This window comes from Amphibalanus amphitrite, unplaced genomic scaffold (genome assembly GCF_019059575.1).
Source record: "Amphibalanus amphitrite isolate SeventyFive unplaced genomic scaffold, NRLGWU_Aamphi_draft 001023F_arrow, whole genome shotgun sequence".
Classification (NCBI taxonomy): domain Eukaryota; kingdom Metazoa; phylum Arthropoda; class Thecostraca; order Balanomorpha; family Balanidae; genus Amphibalanus; species Amphibalanus amphitrite.
This window is the reverse complement of record NW_024882517.1, coordinates 133,201-157,789: the sequence shown is the minus strand read 5'-3', so window position 1 is coordinate 157,789 and position 24,589 is coordinate 133,201. Positions and strand designations below refer to the sequence as shown.

At 52.7% G+C, this 24,589-nt stretch overlaps 1 protein-coding gene across 2 annotated transcripts in view; it reads right to left on the bottom strand.

Annotated features, from left to right (window-relative positions):
* LOC122369285 (proton channel OtopLc-like) overlaps positions 1-24,589 on the bottom strand; it is a 55,652-nt gene that overhangs the window by 17,613 nt on the left and 13,450 nt on the right. Inside the window, exon 2 of one of the 2 annotated variants that reach the window (XM_043343913.1) lies at positions 10,195-10,242. In XM_043343913.1, the coding sequence (XP_043199848.1) occupies positions 10,195-10,213 (19 nt within the window). In that variant the 5' untranslated portion in view covers positions 10,214-10,242. Of the gene's footprint in view, positions 1-7,544; positions 8,505-10,194; positions 10,243-24,589 lie in introns of those variants that run through there. The other variant, XM_043343912.1, reaches the window with a different exon arrangement.

Genomic DNA, 24,589 nt, shown 5'->3' with positions numbered 1-24,589 from the left:
TAAGCGGAACAACTGGAGAGTGTCCGTGGGAAAAAGTGCAGCACGTCGGTCACCGTTGTTCTGTCCAGAGTGAGCGAGCACTTCACATGGCCGGAATGGGCCGTTAGCGAGGTTGGCCGTTTGGCGTACGGCACTAACGGCGACTCTCGAATTATCGGTGTGTCCAGTGCGCAGTGCAGGTGGCGCCAGCTGCACCTGGCGCCAACAGCGCCACAGCACCGCGGCGGCCAGCTTCCGAACTAAAGCTTCGGATTTTTGGCACGCAGCTGGGCAGGGGAGCAGGGCCTGCAGGGGTTTGATGTTGGCGCTGAGCTGATGTAAGAGCGCAACGCCGTTTCCCGTTCTGTTTTTATTCGCCAATCAGTCAGCCACCCTCTGAGAAGCAAACGGTGGGTGATTGAAGGTGTTCATCGCTCAATGTCTGAGGACCTCTTTTGAAGGACCGCCCTACCGAAGCTAAGGGTTGTCTTTATAAGCGGTTACCTTGACATGGTACCAACTATAATATGATCTTATGATGCCAGCGGTGATGACTACCTTGACCTATTTCTAATATAGAATTCCTTTTATATAGATATGCCTACTTCTAATAGGTATATAATTCGGTAGTTGTTTCTTGGACTGCACACCATTCCTGCAGTCTTCTAAATTGGCGCATCATTTTCAAGCCCAAAGGCATGCTTTAAGACATTGCGAGGCTGGCTGAAGTAGGACACTTTTTGTCTTACTTCATTCTACAGCGGGCTCAAATTTTAAAGAAGCCTGGTCTAGAACTACCATGGTAATGAACTAGGACTTCCCTAGGCGTATGTAATGAAAGGAGCTACGGACAGCAAGCACGTCTTGAACCTAAATCATTTTCATAAGCGCCTCGTGGATGGTGATTTTACTAGTAAAGAGTAGGTACTAGGTAGGTAACAAGCCACTGTGGCTGCTGGTTACACGGAAGTTGGGTCAATTGGAGATAGCAGCGTGTTCAGATCAGATAAAGCAACTAGCAAAGACATTATAAAGATACTAAATCAGGCGTGTTATACGCCATAAAACATCCCGAAGCAGCTGACTGGTCATCTCCACCGCAGCAGCCATCTGCAGATCGGTCCGTGTCTAGGGCTGTCCCAGTATACGGGACTGCTATGGTAGCGCCTTCAGACAGACTGATCCGATCTGTATCAGCGTCCAACGGACCTCCGGAACGACAGATGGATCGGCTTAGCCGCCTAACGGATACAGGCGTTGGATAATGCTACCGGCGCGGTGGCTGTAAATGGCGAGACATCGGTAGTCGTAATATCCGAGATATTGGACAGCTCTGCGGTCAAGTGAAGCTAGGAATACCGATTCATTTAATGGATGTCCGACGAAGGTTTTGGTAGAATCATGCACAAAGAAGCTGAATAATGGTAATGCTCGGGTTGAGAACCTGCAATTACATAAATGTCCGCGGGAACCAGATTTCGTGAGCTGTCACAGTTGGTGGTTCGTATCACCGAGGTTTCCCAGCTGATCGAGAGAGTTGGACTGTAAGATTATGTACGGCTGACCGTCCCCCACAGACTTCCCACCGGTCCCGTCCCTTCCCATCCGCCCCGTCCCGTCCCGTCCCGTCCCGTCTCGTCCCGTCCCGTCCTATCCCGTCCCGTCCCCTCCCGTCCCGTCCCGTCCCGTCCCGTCCCGTCCCGTCCCGTCCCGTCCCGTCCCGTCCCGTCCCGTCCTTTCCCGTCCCATCCTATCCAGTCTCCATCCCTTCCGTCCCTTCCGACCCTTCCGTCCCCCGTCCCGTCCATCTGCAGTGCCGCTCGGGTGGTCGCGTTGGATGGTCATTTGTGGTGTGCCGGTACCGCACACCAACAATCGCCGACGTCTTTGTTAACTGCGGGACCACCGTCACCTACTGGACTGTGACATTCCGGTCAAGGGGTCAGCGGTGAGCCTTCGGTACTGTTCACTACAGAGACTCATTCCTGAGACCACCGCTCTCTATACGGAGAAAGGGTCGCAGTTCGACTCGCTCTCTCCTGGCGGAGAGTCTGTCCATAAAAGGCCAATCGCCCGTGAGGCGTGAACTCACCCATGAAGGAAAGGTTACTGCCCAGTGCCCTCTCTACAGCAGCGTCTGCCACGTTGGCCGGCACTTTCTTTTGCAGCCGGCCTGTCTCCTGCCCTCACATTTATGGCATACCCGAGACAGGTGGCCAATGGCATGCCAGTCGTCTTGGAATAGTTAAGACATTAGGTTTTCTAGAAACCTTCTAAGCTATCCAAGCGTGTTTTATTAGTCGTACACTTGATCGATGGGTTGCTGTTATCGGGCCTCTCACCATTGCTTTTCTCAAGCAGCCCCCCCTTGGTTCATCGACTGCCGACCAGTTACTGGAACGGTACCTAGGCCCGTTGGTACTTGGTTGTCTTTTAGAACTAATACAAACATTAATATTAGCGGACGACAATTATTAATGAATATCTAAGCTATTTTAAGTACATACTGCGTACAAATTGCATACTGCAAAGTGCACAGTGCACACATTAGCGATATACACATTTTAATTACCTCGAAGGGTTATGTTATGGCCATTGGGGTTGTGATTTTGAGATAAAATGTGGGATAGATAGACTATTGAACGCGATGATCACGTTATTTATCCCAATTTGGCTTAGCTACTGTTACTTCTCTTTACAACAGTCAACTTGATTGCAACTTATTGCGACTTGCGTCACTATAAGAATGTGCAAATCCATTGAACCACATTCAAGTAAGTATGAGGTAAGTATGCTTCAGTCACCAGTAGGTATTTGCAAGTAATGCAGTTGAATTGTGCATACGCTGGTTATGATGCAATCGTTCGAATAGCTTTGAGTCGCTTTGTTCCTTCATTTGTGTAATGAAATCACTACTAATCATAAGTTGCAGCACACTGTGCATTCACAGCGCTGCTTCAAAATGCAAGTGACGTCATAATGCACATGCAGCCATGAAAACGCTTTCCTCACGACGAAGGCGCTAACTGCCCTGGCTTTCCCCCTTCACTTCGTGCCTTTGACGTCATATTTCAGTCGTGCGAGGCTTTCGCCCCGACGAATCTCACCTAATCATCGCCGTCACAGTTGACGCCTCACTATGCGACGATGGCATACGATTCACGTTATCACAATGCTCGAGAGTTTGGTCTGTGAGAACGACATGGATGCATGCAACTTTCCCGTTACAGGAACAGGAACGGGCTTTAGGAATAGGTCAGATCACATTTTTAGAATGCTTTATATTGATGGATAATCATTCCAGAGTTACATTAAATTAGGCATTCGTAAGATGGCAGATTGTCATGCCGCATCTATGCCTACCTGTATCATGGCTCTGGACTCAGGGACAGATTTTTTTCAGGGTGTTATAAAATTGAATATTTCCATAAGTTTAATGGACCAAACGCTGCATGGCCTGTGTCAAACAACAATGAATAGCCCGGTTGTTGCCAACGATGGCGGCCTGGCTATTAATATTTAAGAGTTACCGGTTAGCCGTCACTCAGCATTCGGACGGTTGGACTCGTGACCCAAACCATTGTGCTAACCACTGTCCATGACTTGCACTGGAGGCCGCGACCTATCGGCATGGCATCAGCCTGACCCAGCAGCGGACAGGGGTATGTCACATGAGATGCTGACCGGGGCTTCGCTCAGCCTGGTACGGATTGAATAGTTTGCGGTTCATGAGCGGCTACTGCATGCATTAACAGAACTGAGCATACAGTTGCCATTCCAACAGAGGTGACCCAGATCGACCTCTTTGTATATCCGGTCAGTGTCCTGCTGTTTTCCCTTGACCAATGACCGGAGATAGGTACTTACATGGGCAGAGTGAATGCGTGTAACAAACGGATCACAATGCTGAGCGAATAGGAAAATCCGTTCCTGATACACATTTACCTACTTGCTCATGTGACCCCGGTAATTGGTAAATCACGCCACCTTACATTCCTTCACCCAACTGGTGCCCTACCGTCAATTCTATTCAGAACTACATCCCCAAGCCCTTCTGCCCAACCAGTGCCCTGCTGTATGTCCCAGTTCAGTCCTGCCCCCTCCCCAGTCCCCCCAGTCGAGTCATATCCCCTCGGTCACTGTCCTGGTTGTTCTAGTTCCCTCCCGCCGTTCCCTGAGGCCCTTCTGCGAAGGAGCTCGCCGGGTCCGGCTCTCCCCACCGTGGTGGTCTCCGGGCGAGGACCACGCGCCGCCGGCAGAGGCCGAGCGGTGTCCGCGCGCGGCTGACCCACACCGCTGCTCGGTGGAGCGGAACGGTCAGCCCGGCCGGCCGGCTGCCAGCCGCTGCCTCATAGAGATCTGTCCGAACCGCAGGGACCGGAGGCGGCCGGTGAGCCCCGGCGCAGCTGCAGACGGGCGGAGGAACGACTGACCCCGTGACCTCCCCGAAAGAGTGGTCTGCTCTAGCAGCTCGGTATGGTCCGGCCTCAGCGTCTGGTCCGGATCTGTCCCAGTTTTCACACGTTGTATTAACTACATATTCCCCTGGTACTTCAAACGGAAAGGGAACGTCATTTCTCAGTAGAACATTCTTCAATAAAGTCACTGCAGCGGGGATAATGTTCCGAAAACGGCAGCTTTTAAATCCCTCATGCGGATAGCCCATTGACAGCCGGTGTTTTGGCGGAAGTTGATGACCAGGACGGCGGCGTATTCGCAGTTCTGGCCATTTTTGATTCAGTAGAGTACCGGCACATACAATGGGATGGGTGACTGTTAAGACTCACAGGTAAGTAGAACAAAAGAAGACAACAATGTTTCAGCTCGGTTTACTCGCAAATGGCGTCAGGAGTGCAAATGCTTGTACTTCCCTAAAAATGTGCTGTTTCTGAGAGCCGTTACGAAAATGAAAAGGTTGGCTACGCTGCTATCCATTTTGGTCATAGTGGGTAGGAAACATAATGGGAGATAATAAATCACTGTATCTTGGCCTATTTCTACATCACATCTAATGTGATTTCTGTGCGTGTTTCCCCGTATGGCTTTGTCTCCTCCTACCGAACAACTCCATCACAACTGACAGCCACCGCGCCGCCAGTTGCGTCTTGACACAATTTCCATGAATGTTCCTCGTTAGCCGCACCACTCTCCCAAATCCAGCTAATGGAGTTGGCCAGCGAGCGGAAACCACCGCCAGTGTGCACCTGGCAGCCGGACCCACTGCATACAACTGGGACAGGCAGGCGACACACAGCCGACCCAAACAAACCCACACACGCGCCAGCCGCCACCCGCAGAGGCAACGCCGAGCGGCTGCTGAACTCATTTCTCGGCCGATCAGCTGCGTGACAACGCGACCTGACACCGGAGCTGCGTCCAGGACGGCACTGCGCTCCCACGGCCGGCCGACGGTCCGCCAATACCGTAATTAACCGACCCAGATAGAGAAGCGAGTGCCGCGGCTGCCAGCTCGGGCCGACGTCGGACGTTCCCGGTGCGACCGACAGACGCCTGGCCCGGGTCAATTAGCGTGGCGGAGCTAGGCTACCTTCTGTCCGAGTTTCAGAGCTGAGCTATTGAGGCGCGGCGAACGGTCAGCGGTAGGAGATTGCCCGAACGGGACAGCAGACTGACCCGAGGAGGGTCTGGAGTCTATAGAGATGGCCCGCGGAGACGGAAGGAAAGGACATAAGCCCTGCCTCTGACCGAATTCAACTGACTCTGATCTTAGCCAGGCCAAACCAAATATCCGAAGCTGAACTTCTGTTTTTTTTCTGCTCATGACTCTGAGCCCAATTTATGCTCCTCAGTCCCTTCCTGAGGTGACAGTCTGGAGGTAGGAGTCCACCGTCCGCACTCCTCTGCCGTTCGATCCGTCCCGGGGACGGTTAGGCACGAGTGTGCGGGGCAGCGGAGCGTGGCGACTCGCCCAATGGAGCGCCCGACCGGCGCGGCGGTCGGTCGTTCCGCACACGGCTGCTGCTGCCGTGGCGGCGCTCCCAGGGACGGGGAGGCGTCATCTGGCGCCACGGGTCGGCAGACGGCGGCTGACGGTCGGGAGACGGACCGCTGTGTACCAGTGGGGTCAGCCCGGAACGGCGGAGGGTGACCGACGACAGCAGAGGCGAGACGAGACTGACTGCTGGGTGGAGACCCGCCGTGGCTCAGTGGCGGTATGCTATGCATAGCCTAAACAATGCATTATGCATGGCATTTAATATGTATTTCCAGTATTTTATAGCATGTCTGAGAGTCCAATATTTTGATATACCTACTTGGACAGACTATTTATCATTTTCGTAATAATTTGTAATGATTAGCCAGTTTTGAGTTGAATGTAGGCAGAGCATTAACCGTGGCTGTTGCTAGCATTAGATGTTTATGTAAATAATTGAAGCCACCGTTCCGGAGCTAATTGAAGCCCATCTCATCAGAAGTCCCGCAAGACTCGCCTTTCGGCACGGCGCCCAATAGGAGGTGACTGACAGGTCAACTCGTGACTGCACCTGCCCGAGACATGACTGACTGTTCACTTCGTGACTACATCTGCCCTAGGCATGACTGACTGGTCAGCTCGTGACTATATCTGGCCGGTGACAATGCACCTCGACCCCGTCTGGTTCGAATGCCTTTGAGAACGGTCACTGCCGTTCGCCCCGGGGAGCCTGACGCATCTTAGCAATCTGACCACCTGGTTGTGTAGTAAACCACCCCTACCGTGAATTCCTTCACGCCAAGGTTCATTATGATACAACATATGACATTATATCCCATGACATCGTGTTCTTTCTCATTGTATTGTCTCTTTGCATACCGTCGCAAATGATTGGGTTCCTATACCTTTGCGCCATTCCCATCCTCTGTGTCTAACCCCTAGTCATACCGTGACCAAGCATCCTATCCCATTCAACCCATCCTATCCATCCATCCCATCCATGCTATTCTGCGGAGTCCGTTTGGCCATGGCTGAGCGGCGTCGCTGCTCCCGCGAGAAGCCGGAGTCGGGAGCCGGGAGGCGAAGCGCGGCCAGAGAGCAGCAGCCGTGAAAGACGGCGCCGCCCGCGCCTCCCCGTGTGCACAGCAACGGTACCCTCACCGGCCGGGCGGGCCGGGACGCGCCGCCAAACCCACTGCCCGTGTCCCGACAGCGCGGCGGCGGGAAATGTGTCGCCGATGGAGGGAGGGAGGGAGGGAGCGCCGAGGAAGGGTGGGTGATGATTGTGTGGGTCTGGCAGCTGGTGGACGGCAGAATTTGGGTTATCGGGGACTCATACTTGGCCGTTTTAGGGGAAATCTGGCTATTTTAAAACCGGTTTGTAAATTAGCAGAGAAATTTAACTTCTGGGTAGTTTTCTCCTTGCGTGCCCATTCAACCGAGAATAGAGATATCGCTTCAATTTCAAGCTACAGTCATACTCATCCAGACTTGAAAGCTAAATGCATGGCACGCAGGTATGTAGAGTGCAGTGTTTGAGGGGTAACCAGTTGAAATTTGGATAGCCTCCTAGCTAAAACATGTAGTGTCTGGGTGACACTAATAAGCCCGACTGTGCGGTTGCGCCTACCTCCCCAGTGTTTGGGCCAGAGCTGCTCCACAGGCGGGCCGGGCGGTCGCTCCGGTGTTGTCTTGTCCGCCTTGGTGAGGGGGGTCGGTCGCGCCGCCTGACTGCCGGGCCGGGTCTGCTCCTCCGCCAGTCGAGACTCTGTCCGGCTCGGTCGCGGCTCTTCAGGCACAGTCCGCAGCTCAGGCCGTGTCGGTCGGACCGGTAGAGCCGCCGGGGTCTGACTCCGCGCCCTGGCGGCTTTGGGCTCCCTCTCCGGCACCTCAATCGGCTCGTAGTTGGTATGTGGCGGTCGGCTGGCCTTAGACTCCACCTCTACAGCTGTGGTAGTGTCTCGTAGTGCCCGCTCCTGCGCCCGCTCCTGAGCCCTCTCCTTGTGCTTTTTGCATGTGTGTCGGTGATGGTGATGCGGTTTGGCCGGGCTGACCCTCTCAGCTGCATTTTGCACAGCTCCGCCACCGCTGTTACCTCCACCCGCACCGCCGGCGATTCTATTGAAATGTTCGATAGCTCGGCTCGCAGCGCCGCTGCGCGACAGTTCCTCGCGAATCCGTGTCTTGGTTCGCTCGTCGTCCATGGCGATACCTCGCAGGGAGAACACTGCGCCACTGTCCGCCGTCAGGCGACACCACTCGATCACAGCACACACATGGGAGACTGCAGATCGTCACAGGACACTAACACCAACGGCGCCGGAGACTGCGTCTCATCACATGGCGGTATCGCGAGTTCGCAGGTCGGACCACTCACCAGGCCCAATCTCACCAAGTGCGGTAAACTCAATTTGTCAGCACTGTTCCGCCGCCACAGCAGGTCACTGCACCAACCACAGACTGACCGAGACGCCGACTCGGCTTAACGAATGTCCCGGCGCGTCGGCACACCTGGCGCGGTGGCGAACACGGCGCGTCGGCAGACCTGGCGCGTCGGTGAACTCGACGCGTCTCCAGCGGCGCCGGCACTGAGTCTGACCGGGCCGGTCGACCGGCGCGCCGCCGCGGCGTCACCGCCAGGTGGCCCAGCGCCGTCAGGTGGGGCCGGGACAGCCCGCTCGCTCGGTCGGTCGATCGGCCGCCGGTCCGGCCTCGTGACACATTCCGAGCACCGAGCTCGTGGACGGAGCGGCGTCACACCGACTTTCTCCGGTGTCGGGAGACCACGAGCGGTGTTTTGTCGACAGTGCCGGAACTGGCCACGGGGCACGGAGGCACGCGTGCTATGCATCACTGGCGGACGGTGGGATCTGCTCTCTCCGAGTGCCGCTCCACGGGGATCAGAGGCTCGATAACGCAGGCTATTCCAAGCGGCTCTGCTGCTCATCTGCATCACTCCCGTGTTGTCAGCTTTCAGAGCGGATCAATGGCTTATATGTGTTGTTTATCCGAGGGAGACTCTCGGAACGATAGCCATCAAAAATGCTTTTAAAATGACGGACTCTATGTATTAAGCTATTTCAATATTATTTATGTCATAGATACCTTTATCCCAGTTACAAGCATGGAATATGATCGAGGATATGTGTCATAGCATCATGAACCGTGCAGGAATCGGAGAACAATACTTTGAAATTTGAATGCATATCTGATAGACTGAAGACGAAAGGAAACCACACCAATCGAGCTTACGAGTTCGGTTGGTACTTATATAAGCTCGGAACGGTATAATAGCTGCTAGGATGACATACGAATGGCAATTCAATCTTATTTCGAGTTGAGTCTTGCCGATGCGTTCAACCTAACGAGCTTATTTCAGCCGTTGAAGAGAAATAGTTCAGGAATTTTTGTTTCCAGTTGCTGCTGTTTCAACTTGAACTGACCCACATTGTGGCCTATACCAATCGCGGAATGAACCGATAGTTCAAAGTAGGCACAGGAATGCGGCATGTGGCGGCGTCCAAAACTGTGCCAATGCCCTTGAAATGGATGGGAACTGACGATCGACAATTAGGCTGTAAGTATGCTAATGATGGTCCTGTCCAAGCTCACATATGTTACCTCCTGACACCTTATTTGCTGTTCAGTGACCACGTCCACAAAGCTAGTTAGGTCGGGTATACTGACTTAGCGGGTTTTTACATCGATGCGTGTCTAATTTACACGGTTCGATGTCGGATCCGTAAAGGCAGTGTTGGACACGGCTAAGAGTGTAATCGGTTCCCCTACAAAAACCTCTTACTTTTAGAACTCCTCGGATTTCGTTGCTGCGCAATTTAGGTCAAACCTTTTCTGTCGAAAGCTAGAAAATGTTTTTATGTGACATATTTTGACATATTTTCCTAAGTTTCGGACGCTGCGGGGACAATGGCCAATGACCCTTAACTTTTTATTCATCCACCAGCGGAAAGTAGGCTGTTTTTGGCTGTTCAATGACAATGTGTGCAAGTTTCTACTAGGGGGAGGGGGGGGGGGGGGTAGTTTTCCATGGACGGTTTCTTACAGGCAACCGTCCATTAGGCCATGCAAGCTTTCAAAATTGGCTCTTGGAGAACAGTCATTCAAAAGACATATCACACACGTTTATCATTTATCAATATTGCTATTATACTATTACTCATGCAAAAGCCGTTACTTTTTATTGTATCGAGGCATATAATTTATGCAGACATAAATGTATGCTTATAAAACACCGTCAAGTTAAGCGTGGTGAACCTTACCATGTGTCGGCTCGTCCATGTCCTTCACTGTGCTGAGTCCCAGGCTATCTGAAAATAAAGAAAATGTATTAGAAACATGGATAAGTATACATCTTTTATTCTTACTTGCATTCTTTCCTATAGAACTCGAGTTAATTTTCTCGTGCACGGCAATTGTTAAATCATATAGCTTAATTATTAATATTTGGTCGTATTCTGAAACTGTTCCTGGCTTGCTACTAGTCAGTAGTCACTAGGACGCTGTCGATGAACTCTAGATGAGTAACTGAGTATCTTTAGAAGATTAGCTCCATTTTCAACAGTAGTTAGCAGTACAACCGCCTAGATATTGCATCGTGATACCGGTACAGGCAAGCATGGATGGCTTCACAAGTTATCCGAACAATTAGAGAGAACATTCCTAAGGCAAGCCCCCAGCATCATCCGTCCTTGGGCTGTCTCGATGGGTATAAAGTGAGTGATATAAAAATATGCAAGTCGACCACCTTAGCCTGTAGTGGCTGATGTGATAGTACCGCAACAGGCAGAATCTCACACTGCAAGTGTGGTGGGGCAGCATCTCACACTATAAGTGTGGTGGTCTGGTCTGGACTACCTACTGAGAGATTCGCTCGGGTTGCAGCCACCCCCTCCCGCTATTTGTTCTATAGGGAACACAGTGAAATAAACCGGGCATAAACACTTGACGATAAGATAAATAGGTCGACGACGGGAAGATTACCGTGTTCTTTTTATGACTAGAGGCATTGGGCTAGATCTACTACCAACTGGTGCGCCGTAGCGGCAGAGCCCATCTAGCTGAACGAGTGCCCCGGTCGCGGTGAAAAAGCTGTGGCCGCTTAAACGGTCGCAGGAGGGAGGGACAGGGACGGTTCTAGGACAAGGACCAAATTAGAACTGCTCCCCCGATGGTCTAAGACGAGTGCAGTGGGGTGGTATGATCGTCAGTCCGAAACAAGGAAGTTTGATCACAAGTATAGTCAAAGGATGGCTCTGAGGAGTGGATCGGAAGAGTGGATGGATGAATGGAAGAAATTTTCCTTATTTATTTATTTCATAACAACCACAGGCCGAGGCCCACATTAAGGCTGCAGTCGAAATAAAATTTCCCATCCCACCCACTCAGGCATTCAACCCGCTCTACCCTCCCCCTACACACATACACCAGACGCGATCACAGAAAGTAAGTAGCAAAGAGTGCTGGCTGACATCAGTCGATATCACTCTTTTTTGTGTGTTTTTTGTTTTGTTGGGTTAGGCCCTTTCGGTCTAACAAGACCATTTCAGAGCCGGAAGGATGATAGGAATTAGGGAGGGACATTGGTCTGGGCAGGCACCCTAGAGAGTCGCCGGGGCTGAGCCCGTCCAGAGGACAGGCCACCCAGCCCCAAGGCACTCACTGCACCCGGCTACGGGGTGCGCTCCCTCGGGAGCAGCCTGCATGAGATAAAGCTGCCTGTCCAGCCCGGAGGGAGGTTGCGGCGTGGAGGAGAAGGATTTCAGTATCCTGAGGATAGAAGCACGGAACGGTAGTTTAGTTGGATATGACAAACTCAAGCCAAGACCCCTGCTGAGCGACTTGGCCAGCCCAAGCTACTCTCTGCAGACAGCGCCATCCAGCGGCATTGTGAACAGATGGCGCCAGTGGGGTGAAAGCGCGACTTCTGCCGGTAGGTGGCTCTCTCAGCAGCAGAACTGCCCTCAGCGACAGTGCCTCCCTCTCCTGGCCCTTTGGCTGGTGGACGAGTACTGCCGCTAGGTGGCTCTCTCTCAGCAGCAGAGCTGTCTTCAGCGACAGTGCCTCCCTCTCCTGGCCGTTTGGCTGGTGTACGGACACTGCCGGTAGGTGGCTTTCTCAGCCGCAGCTGCTCCACTCTCAGTGACAGTGCTTCCCTCTCCTGGCTGTTTGGCTGGTGGACGGACACTGCCGGTAGGTGGCGGTCGGGTCGGTACCGGGACCCGTTCATTGGTCTGATAGATACAAGCGGGAAGCAGGGCGTTATGTTGACTGACGGACTGAGGTGACAGATGGTACGTATGTACCTATTTCTAATCTTAATGTTTTTCTTCAGTACTCAACGTAGCCCGTTCGGTATGGCAAAGCGAAAAAAAAAAACAGACTCTCAGAGAAGAAACTTTTGCGTAAGGTACAAATACAGTCTCCCGAAACAGAATAGAACACCCACCTTTCCGTGCTTCTATCCTCAGGATACTGAAATCCTTCTCCTCCACGCCGCAACCCCCCCCCCCCTCCGGGCTGGACAGGCAACTTTATCTCATGCGGGCTGCTCCCTTGGAGCGGCACCGCTGCTCCTGAGGGAGCGCACCCCGTAGCCGGGTGCGGTGAGTGCCTTGGGGCTGGGTGGCCTGTCCTCTGGACGGGCTCAGCCCCGGCGACTCACTAAGGTGCCTGCCCAGACCAATGTCTCCCCCTAATTCCTATCATCCTTCCGGCTCTGCAATGGTCTTGTCGACCGAAAGGGCCTAACCCAACAAAACAAACAAACAAGAACACCGTTCCGTGCTTTTATCCTCAGAATACAGAAATCCTTCTCCTCCACGCCGCAACCCCACTCCGGGCTGGACATGCACCTTTATCTCATGCGGGCTGCTCCCTTGGAGCGGCACCGCTGCTCCCGAGGGAGCGCACCCCGTAGCCGAGTGCAGAGAGTGCTTGGGGGGCTGGTCGGCCTGTCCATTCGGACGGGCTCAGCCCCGGCGACTCTCTAGGGTGTCTGCCCAGACCAATGTCTCCCCCTAATTCCTATCATCCTTCCGGCTTTGCAATGGTCTTTTCAGACCGGAAGGGCCTAACCCAACAAAACAAACAAACAAAAAATAGAACGGACTATCGGAGAGGTAAAATGCAAACTCCCGATCAATTGCAGTGCTGACCCAAACGAATGATAAGGACATAACTGAGCTTTTTCAGCAGTTTTACTCATGTTTACTCGTAATCACTGTTTCTTCAATCGGTTATCTTCAGTTCGCATGCTACTTTGTGTTTCCGAAAAAAAACTACGAGTATGTTCAACACCAGTTAAAACCGCAAGTGGCATCTCGGATTTTTCCCAACAATCCCCGATTTCTTTTTTCGGCATCCACCCACAAAGGCGGTCACCTCACTCCCGGCTCCCGCTTTGTCCGGTTACCAAGCCCACCAAGCCCAGGACCAATTAGTCGAGCCGGGCGCCCGAGCAGCAATCGGTCGTTATCGCCGCAGGCCGACGCCAAACGATTTATCCTCCACCCGCCTGAGAAGATTGTTGTTGTTTAGCTCTGGATGGCCGTAAATGATGGTGGTGCGCCCGCCGCGGCTGTGTCTCAGCTACCCAGTGTGGGTCAGTAGCTCTCAGTGGTTGTAGACTATACAGCGGCGGGCCGACATCGGGGCTAACAGTCGTGCCGGCCGGTGAGGCTGTATCAGGGGCCGATCGTGCGACGGTGGACGGTCGCCGCGGCGCCGTATCCTAATGGAGGGCTATCAGGTTACAAAGGCCGGCGGGCCGTGACCGCCGTGTCACTGGGACGCCGCAGTACCCGGAGAGCCGACCCGGCGCCGTCGGCACGTCGCTCCGGAGAAGGACGCGGATGGTACTGAGCTGATGATTCCACTGACCCATCTTTGAGCGGGCGGAACAAACGGATGGGCAGGAGACCGCTCAGTCGATCGTTGGTAGATTCAAATAAACCCTCTTAGCTTCACCAAGAAGTGCCGTCAGGCCAACCCATTCGGTCTGAATGTATAGGCCAATATACCTTTCTTGCCCTGATAAAGCTTTGATGAATCAGATGGGAAGTGTGGTGAGACGGCCCACATTGAGAACCCTCAGCAATAAAAATTGCACGTTTTCTTAGGTATTAACGGTAAATCTTTATTGCATGGCTCTAATCTTTCGCTCTACATTGGTCGATCTGCATTGTGGAAGACAACGCTCGATCCATTTGACCTGCCCCTCTGTCTACAAAGTGTGATGATCAACTGCCCGCACGTGCGGCTGTTCCGGGTGCGCGCGTCATTGACAAATGCTCTCTGTCACCGTCTGTCAGTTGGATTGTTCCGGTTCGACCGACCCTCGGGGATGTTCCGCTCTGAAGTGCGTTTGCCCGTCGGAGCCGTCGGAGCGTCGCTGCCTGGCGGCGCGGTCTGGCCACCCGTCCGTGTCCAGTATTGGGCCCGCGAATTGTTCACGTGTCGACCGAGGGACAATGGCTCGACACTCAGACAGTAAGAGAAGACGACGAGTGATATTTCTGCTCCGAGACGCTAGAATTCTGCCCTCTCCGAGGCTCCGCTCGCGGCCAATCATGTCATCAGTCGCTCACATGTCTGCTGGCTCCACCGGTCCAGCGGCGCTCCGCAGTCGCCACACGTGCTCCACCATACGCGCCAGAGAGTTGAACGTCCGTGCAGTCGGCGGAGACGCCAAAGGCCGCCTCAGCACGCCTCAATAGCGTTATGCAACGTGTTCTGTGCTCCGTTTTGCCGGTCATCGTGAAGAACCGTGTCCGGTGAGACATCTGTCGCGGCAAATAAGCCGGGACAGTTTCCACGTGTCTGAGTGGCGCGACGACCTCCGTCATTTCAGGCGTGACCGACGAAGACAGAGGCAGAGACAGAGGAGGAGACAGAGACAGAGGAGGAGACAGAGACAGAGGAGGAGACAGAGACAGAGGCGGAGACAAAGGCTGGGTCAGATGGAATTGGTGAAGAAAGGAACAGAAGTGGGCAGAGGTGCTCCACACTGGGAGGCAAGCAGCATGAGAATTGCGAAAAGGCAGAACAGTTTCCTAGGTCCATAAGATTCGTAGTACAGCCGACATCTATCCGCTTGAACATGTCTCTTTGTTTGGCAGGGATATGACTATTCCAGCGCATCTTGATTCCACATAACTGAGCTCAAGCAACAAAGATATCGGGACGAATGCTGATAGAGCTCCGATCAAGACCGTATGAGAGGTTCCGATAGCAGAGATACTACCATTTGAGGTGTGAGCGACGCTTCATATGGACACAGGGCAAGCCAAAATTACCTGAACATTGAGATAAAAAAGTCTGTCATCATTATCTGCCTCTTTGAAAGAAACCGTGCCTAGCTTCTTTTTGGTTCGGGCATGTCCGATAGGGTTCTCAATGAATAAATGCATGAACCGTTTTATGAGAGCTTAAAAAGCACATCAACATGTTGTTTGGACCATTGAAGGATGTTTTATGTTCTGTAGCAGCGCATTTAACGGCTGTTAACGTTCGCGACAAATGATGAACGGCCTGTGACGGAGCGGCACCTCATCATAGAGTAGTTGAAGTGCTAATGGGCTGTAGTCATGAAAAGAACAAAAGCCGCGCAATAATTATTTCTTGCCCTTTCACTATCCTTTTGAACAGCTATGACTTTCCAATCGCCTGGTGGATGGTAAAATGACAAACAAGGTCTATCAAACTTGCTTGGTGAATGCCATGGAGATTGAACATCGGCTTCACGACTTGAAAACTCCGCACCGTACAGACTCGAAAACCACCGTTTCATCGTCAATCTCCATCACGCGGACATTCTGACAACCGTTGAGAATCCGGCGTTACGCTGCACTCTATCTGAAATGAGCTTTTTAGGAGCCAACGTGGATGGGCAGTACCACCACACCGAGTGCTAATAGTACAACTGTAAGAAAAATACAAAACCAAGTCTAGGAAGACAGAAGGTAGGTAAGATACGGCACTGGCACGGCGGCAGAAGGCGGCGTACCGGGAGCCAGCCCCGCCAGGACAACCACCCGCTGAGTTAGTGGGTCAGCCGGCGGGTCTTTCTGCCACCCACGGCCGCTGGAGCGTGAAATGAGCAGCCGTCCGACCGGCACGATATTTATGAGAATTGGCGCTGGTGCCGGCGGCAGTGCGTGTAAGTGAGCCACCAACTACACCACGCATAGCGACGACAGGGAAATCTCATAACTCGAGACTTGAGGGCGAAGAATGACGCTGACGCCTGTCACAGAGATGACAGGCCAACACCCGTGACTTTTCAACACAACAATGCCGTTCCGATAGAATGAGTAATACTGCTACCAATGGACCTGCTTTTTGAGGTAAGGAGACTTTTAATGGGTCAGCAAGACATGTGAACTCCACATAGCGGCGGCACTTTCTCCCAGCCTCGCCAATTTGAAAATGGCTGTGCACTTTGATACACTGGCGGAAAAGTCTACTTTATATCTAAAGAAAAAACGCATGCTTCAAGTTATCACGTGCCACGCTGATTTATGAATCAAAGAGATAACCCTTGCCACAGCTAGCGGCTTGGTGTTGCTGTCATGTGTGATGCTGCAGTCTCCAAGTTTTGGTGTTCTTTGCGTATGCGTCAATGCAGTCTCCGTGTTCTTTACGCCGATAGCTTCGTGGGCAAAATGGCCGACTTGCATGCATTTGGTGTCAAGTGCGCTAGCACATCGAATAAGTGCACTGCCGTTGGTGCACTGATGCTTTCTTCAGCTCAAGCTTATCCTTGAGTTCATTCCACGGCTGCTACTTCCATGCACATATCTGCAGTCTCTGTACCAACTACCAATACCTTGTCACTTTATCCCAGTATCCCAGACAGGATGCAAGTCAAATACCTATCCCTTTTGTAAGCATTGCTCACTGATCATCTCGCATATTCGTGATCTAGCTTGAATTGTGAGCTATCGACTATCCGTTCATTGCTATTGATTGCAGTCTCTGAACAGTTGGTGTTACCGCTGTGTTTATGGACGCAATTGCCGTGGTTAATGAATGGTTGTCCGACTGATGGTTGTTCCCAGTCGGTGTATATTTCATAGAGGTAATGTAATCAGACAGGCCAGACAGGCACTGATCGGTCGGCATATACCACATCAAACTGATTGGGTATTCGTCTATATCGTGGCAAACTGTTTGGAGAGCACCGACTGGGACATACTGAACTTGTTGGTGCCGAAGCCGACAACTTCACGCTCCATGAGCCGACAACTGCCAGCCAGTAGCGGCGTAACACCTTCAATTAAGGGAGGCACTGCCGACTTTTGGTCCCATTCTTTCCATGCAACGCCCATAGGGCTAATGTTATAATGCCAAAATCAAAGGGAGGCACGGTTCCCCGGTGCCCTCCCCATTCCGCCGCCTATGCTGCCAGCCCAGTTCAGATACCAGCACGGACACCATGAGACCTTCAGCAGCCGCGCCGCGGCAGCGCCGACGCTCCTCCCCGCCGGAGACACCTGCGGCGCCGACGCGGCCAATGTGGCGCAGCGTGACATCCTCGAACACCAGCTGTTGTTTGGCCGGCTGACCCGACCGGCAGCGCGCAGGAGACATATGCGGCGCGAGCTGGTCACCACGCCGCGCCGCCACCGCCGCGGCTGCGCCACTACTGCCACAGTAAAAACGGCGCGACACACTACCCGGTGTAGTGGTTACCGGCTCGTGGACTGCTGGAGCTGAGCGGGTGCCAACTGCTGTCTGGTAGTGACGTATGAAAACCGACAGTTTGTAACAATGCCGTTCCGACAAAGCACAGTAACAGCTATTTGATCTGAATTTCCTGCATACCTACCGCCAATCAGTTTTAGTAAAGCATCCACAATCCACCTTCCATTAGATCTTATCAGACCTCATGGAACTCAATGGCATAACATTCAGCACACAGAAAAATATTAACACCGTTAGCGGTGTAATTGCACAGTACATATCTGAGCACTTGAGGAAAGTTAATTTAGTCCCTTCCCCGCTTAAATTACTCGCGCTTCCAAATGAACACCAGGAAGAAGGTAATAGAACACTGTTAGGAGGGTTGGGTGTTTTGCTACATGTAGTAAAACACCCAACCCTCCTAACAGTGTTCTATTACCTTCTTCCTGGTGTTCATTTGGAAGCGCGAGTAATTTAAGCGGGGAAGGGACTAAATTAACTTTCCTCAAGTGCTCAGATATGTACTGTGCAATTACACCGCTAACGGTGTCAATATTTTTCTGTGTGAGGCTGATGGAATTGAAGCGATGTCGTTCGTTGCCCTACGTAACGTCACAAGGTATTTTAGGGTCGGCTAATGTTAGAGCGGCGCGAACTCTAGAAATAACATAGTAAATCTTCGACATTATCAAAACCGGAATTCCGAAGGTCGAAGTTCCGATTGGCACCACTGCTACCAATCCGTGACCGATTTGTAAGTCTGATGGTAAGTGGCGGATTATCTGGGCCTGGAGACACGCCACCTCGTTCTGGGCGACTGAGCTGGACAATATACACGAGCCGCTCGAATCTCATCCTGGATGTCTCTGGCCACAGTCTCCAGTTACGGAGCGATCCCTCCTGGGACCGGGGGAGTGGAACTGAGGAGCCGACACCGGTGGACACGGGACGGCGCGGCCGTTCGGGGAGAGGAGACCGGCCCGCGCCGGGATATGGGTCAGTCCGGCTATCAACAGTCGTGGATTACCGCAGGACTAGGCTGTTTGGAGGATCAGATGCTGGGTTGTTATTCAAATGTATAATTATGAGTAGCGATTGTCCTGTAATATGTACTGGTAAACATACTAATAATGGTTCGAAATGAATCGACCAGCCGGACCGTAATAAGCCGAGCTCAGCGGCAGAAAATTAGGTATCCACGTATAAATCCTCTAACACAGTTCAGGAGGTAGGACAAACGAGTGACAGTGGCGGCGGAATAGGGGGTGCAGGGGGTGCAGCTGCACCCCCATCGAAAAACATGGGGGTGCAAACATATCTTTTTGCACCCCCAAAATCCGTACAAGGGGCCCGTCGCACCATCCAATACATTTTCTCCTGAAAACCAGTGATCGGGAACCGAACACTGATGTGGAATCATCCGGGATGTCCAATTATGGTCAGGAGTGTCCCATGCTAGTCTTTGGGGCCCCCACACCGGCTAGAAGTGTCCCGAGCCGCGTTTGGTGCTCCATGCGGCATATGAGGGCCCCCACGACGGCCTCAGAGGGCCCTTTTATGACGATCTCTGAGGGCTCCCACGACTACCTCTGTGCCCTGGGGCCCTACAACGGCCACTAAGGGCCCTCATGACGACCGCTGAGGGTCCCACAGAGACTCCGGGGCCCTTATGAGACTCAGGGGTCACGCTGGCCTCTGAGGGCCCCTATGACAGCCTCTGAGGGCCCTTACGATGATCTCTGAGGGCTCTCGCGACCTCTGTCCTCTGGGGCCCTATAACGACCACTAAGGGCCCTCATGACGACCGCTGAGGGTCCCACAGGATTCCAGGGGCCCGCTGGCCTCTGAGGGCCTCTACGACGGTCTATGAGGGCCCTCGTGACGGACCTAGACCTAACTCAAGTCTGAGGGCCCATTTGGCTTCAGACGGCCCAGCGACGGCCTCTGAGGGCCCCCACCCAACCAGGCTGCAGGCAGGGGCTATGCTGGCATTTGAGGGCCCTGCAACGGTCTATTGAGGGCCCTAACGATAGCCTCTAGCGGTCTTACCAAGGCCTCTGTGAGCCCTGCAAAGGTATCTGAGGGCCCATGAAGACCCTCACTATGGCCAAGGACCCTCATGACGACCTCTGATGATCCTCTCGAAGGCTTCTAAAGGCCCTCACAACTTCTGAGAACCCCAGGACGGTCCCTGAGGGGCTGAGGGCCCTGACGACGACCCCTCTGGGCCCTCACGATGGTCTCTAAGACCCAACGCAAGCTCCAAAGGCCCACGCTGGCGTATGAGGGCCCCACGATGGCCTCTGAGGGCCTCGACGCAGTCAGGCTCCAGGGGCCATGCCGCCATGCTGACCTCTGAGGGCCCTTTTGACGGCTTCTAGGGCCTAACGAAGGCTTCAAGGACCAACGCTGGCATCTGAAAAACCCTACGACGGCCTCGGAGGGTCTCAACTCAACGCAGGCAGGTGTCAGGAGACATGCTGGCCTGTGAGGGCCTCGCAGAGTTCAGATTCAGAGGACCCAACGACCTTTGTGGACCTTACGAAATACGAAGGTCTCCGAGAGCTCACGCAGGCTCCTGAAATTCGACACTGATTCTCAGGCCCCATGTCGGCTTGTTGAGGCACTTTATCTGCTCTCGGTGCCCCGTCGCCGGCCTCTGAGAGGCTCAATGTTGGAACTTATGGGACCATGGGCCCTACACCGGCTTTTATGGCCCCTACATCGACTCTTGGGACTCATGACCCATGAAATGTGGGTCTAAGCGGCTTCTAAGAATCCCCATGCTGGTTCTAGTAGCTGCCAGCCGAATATCTGGGCTCACACGCGAGCTCCTGGGACCCCGTGCATACCCCAGGGGTCTACCTGCCTCTAAGACCCCACACATACTTCTGGGGCTCAAACGCTTGTCCCTGAAGACCCCACTGAGACCCCTTTCCTCTAATTAGTCCTCCATACCGGCTCTTTAGGCTAAACATCGTCTCCTGTGGCCTCCATCCCGGCTTTATACTTTTTTTTTTGGTGGGGGTCCGATGCTGGTTTCTGAGAGCCCTCAAAAGACTTTCGAGCCTATACTGCCTTCTGAAACCTTTCAGCAGCTTTCAAGGGACCGACCCTGATCGGAGGGCTCATTCACTCAGAGGAGTCATGTAGGTCTCTGGAGGAGTATTTATGTGTTCGGTTTCCAAGGGGCTCCTAAACACTAGGTATATACACTGCAATTTCAAACCTTTTACATAACTTGTGTGTATGGGGATAGTTTTCCAAAATCTTCGTTTTTCATAAATCAATAATAATCACCCCAAAAAAGAAGGGGGGCCCAAAACTTCCCAAGGGGCCCCTTGAGAAAACTTTGCACCCCCATCCAAAATTACCTTCCGCCGCCACTGACGAGTGAACACCAGCACGGACAATTATACGCGGCGGTGGCGTCTAACGTCGGCTGGCAGAATGAGGTCCACCGCAGCCGAGCTGTGGTTTATATCCGGCGTGTGAATTAACGCCACTAATGCCAGGATGAAAGTTGACCAGCCCGCGGGCGCCTGCCGTGTTCAGTGTCAGCATTCTAAGTGCAGCGCACTTGTAACGACTGCCATACATTCGCACACTTCAACTGTGCAGGAGGGTCACCCATTAGCAGACGCATTAACAAGCGATCCAGTCGATTATCCTGCCCCGAGCATGTCATTAACCGCTGCATGCAGTGAGTGCAGCGCCTACACGTTTGAGTGCTCTTCGTTTTGGCATTTGTAGAGTGCAAGGAGAGATACCTGAAGTATTTAGTTCAGCTTTAACAAGGTACGATAATTATTCACTAGTGTCAGTTATTTGGTGCTGGACGGCGCGTAACGGTCGAATAATTTATACAGAATAAGACGTCGGACGCCAGGTGGTGGCCCGGCGGCGTCCACTGCGGGGTGTCTCGCGCAGAGGCCGAGAAAATGGGTCTGCCTGGCGAGGGCCTCCTATGATCAGCTGTAAGAGACGGTGCACCGCATCTGACCAGCTGCACTGGAGCAGTGTACCCCACTTCGGCTTTTTGTGTCCCTTCCATTTGTACTTTTTGTGGGCGTTACTTTACGTGACCGGTCCTAAAACCGCCATCCGGAAGACACTTACCTACGTTGAATCCCTTCCACTGACATTCTTGTGCAGCTTTTATGACGTCATTATCTCTGCTCTCTGCCTCACATTTATCGGCGACGGTAGAGGACCTGTCGCAACACAGCATGTCCGTGCAATCGGCACGAACGTCAGAGGGAAACATGACAACTGACACGGTCCGCAGATGACCGATGCCGTAGCTGCGGCTGAGCAAGACCAGTCACGTGGATACCAGAAGCGCAATAGCCACGCCTTTGGGGGATCATTACCATAAAGAGCTGTCAGAAAGCTGTAACAGAACAACCTATCATCACAAGATCATCTTTCATTGTAACAAGACGATTAGAGATGTCCATTCTCCATGAAATAGTCATTCGGATTATTGTGAACAACTAGGCTGGTGGCGACTTGGAGTTGCGCCGGCGGCCACCAAAATGGGTTTGAGTCATTAACGTCAGTCTCCCTCGGCCCGTCAGTTACCGGTGCAGTCCATCAGACAGGCGGCGCGGCACCGCCACATTGGCCGCGATCAGCTGACGAGGCCGATAGACGCCGTGTGGTCCGTATGCGACCGACATTGTAAGTAGCTCCGTGAGCGATGAGAGGCACATCAGACGCCATCACCGCAAGCACCCGGCGGCGAGCGGCGTCGCCGCACCGGCTGGCGTCTGTAGTTCGGGAAATGATGTGAATTGAGATCGACACCAGTAGGTATATTCATTATGACGCGATTGTGGTCACTGATGCTATTTTCCGTTAGCTGCCCGATGCATTTCGGTCACAAGTAAACCACGTTCGCCTGCTGACATGCAAGACTGAGACAGCCAGAGAGTATTAGGCATTTGCAGTGAAGTTGATTAGCGATTATATCAACCCCTCATCATCTCCAAGACTCAAAGCACCTCAGGGTTATCCCTCCACATCACACAGTCATGCTGATGGTCTGCCCGACGCGCTTCGGGACAATCATTCTGAAATGTCTCGTGACAACCAGGGACACATAAAGGTAGGTACTGATATCACGACGCATGCCGCATACTCATTTCCAAGTCACGTCGTCAGAGAGCCAGACTAGTGTTTATCCTCCATCCAGGGAGATGAGCGAGAAAGAGAGAGAGAGAGAGAGAGAGAGAGAGAGAGAGAGAGAGAGAGAGAGAGAGAGAGAGAGAGAGAGAGAGAGAGAGAGAGAGAGAGAGAGAGAGAGAGAGATAGAGAGAGGAGAGAGAGAGAGAGAGAGAGAGAGAGAGAGAAAGAGAAAGAGAAAGAGAGAGAGTAAGAAAGAGAGAGCGAGTGAGAGAGTGATATAGAGAGAGAGAGAGAGAGAGAGAGAGAGAGAGAAAAAAAAAAGAGTGAGAAATAGAGAGAGAATGAGTGAGAGGGAGAAAGCGAGAGAGAGAGAAAGAGAAAGAGAGAGAGAGAGAGAGAGAGAGAGAGAGAGAGAGAGAGAGAGAGAGAGAGAGAGAGAGAGAGAGAGAGAGAGAGAGAGAGAGAGAGAGAGAGAGAGAGAGAGAGAGAGAGAGAGAGGCAGACAGGCAGACAGGCAAAGAAGAGGTGATGACTGCGTGTAGCCGGTTCGACGCTCGCATAATGCATGCCGCTGTCACACCGGACCCAGACCGGAACGCGACAATAAAGATATCACGCAGAATCATGAGAAAACTGCGCAGCTTGCACGTTATTTCCTTCAAGGGTGGTGTTTTGGTGGCGCCGCGTTCGGCAGAGTAATATTTAGCCGCAAGGTTGAGTGGCCTGCTTCACATCACAATTATCATGGCAAGAAGAAAAGTGGACATGTTGCCAAGAATGGAATACGTCCAGATTATTTTAGCCTAACTAGATTGCTTGTATTTGCAGCTGCTCATTGTAGATGCTTGAAGCAAAGCTGGCTAAATTTTCAAATGGGATGGAGATATATTCCGTGCACAAATTATACAGTAATTGTGTCTAATTATTAAGTCTAGAGCCTAATGTCCCTAATGTTCTGTACTGTTTAGGCTACCCGAGAATTTATGTGAGAAGCGCTGCTAAACTCGGCGTTATTAGAAAACATTCACGCACTGCCTTCTGCCGCTGGTCCCATTTACACTGGCGCAGGATCGCGGCGCTGCGGTCGGGTGTGATTTACGTGTGAACCGTGCACGTTCGCTGGTGAGCAGCTCGGGCGCAGGTGGCGTCTGACACCGGCACCCGTCGTCCCACTTGCTCTGCTCGGTTAGACTCCGGCTGGCCCGCGGCGCTCCGACAGCAGGACGCTTCGCAGCGGCACAGACGGCTAAACGGCGCGGTTTCATGCGGCTTTTGGCACGGCGATTTCTCTCGCCGACTGCACTGCCAATGGGTGAGCCATGCTCACGGCCGTGTTAACGCCGGAGTCTGAACGGAGCAGTGAGACGCGCTGACACGCAGCGGTGGTTTGACCGACTGACGGACCGTGAGAATGGCAATGACTCTGTTATGCCGAGACTGAGTAATGGGATCGTCAAATGATCAGCTTGATTCGGCTCTCTCTCTGCAGAAGGGGATCAATAACAATGGATGTTTCGTCTTCAACAGGCATTATAATGCAACAGTTTACAAATGGATGAGAAGGTATATGTTGAATCATAATGAACACATTCATTCCTAGTAACTGATCGTGTATATCAAATAGACAGGCGGATTGATGCTTGACAAATAGATGCTTTTCGGGATGAGTAACAGCTTGGTTCTGGTCTGACGGACTTGTTGACACAGTAACCTTCCTGACCCACTCATGAGACGCTCTTTTCGCGTGTGCTCGCACGTCACAACACGGTACGGGCGTCACTCGTGGCTCAGTGAGCGTCACTCGCTCGTGACGGTCCCAGTGGGCGCGTGACGGTGCGGAAT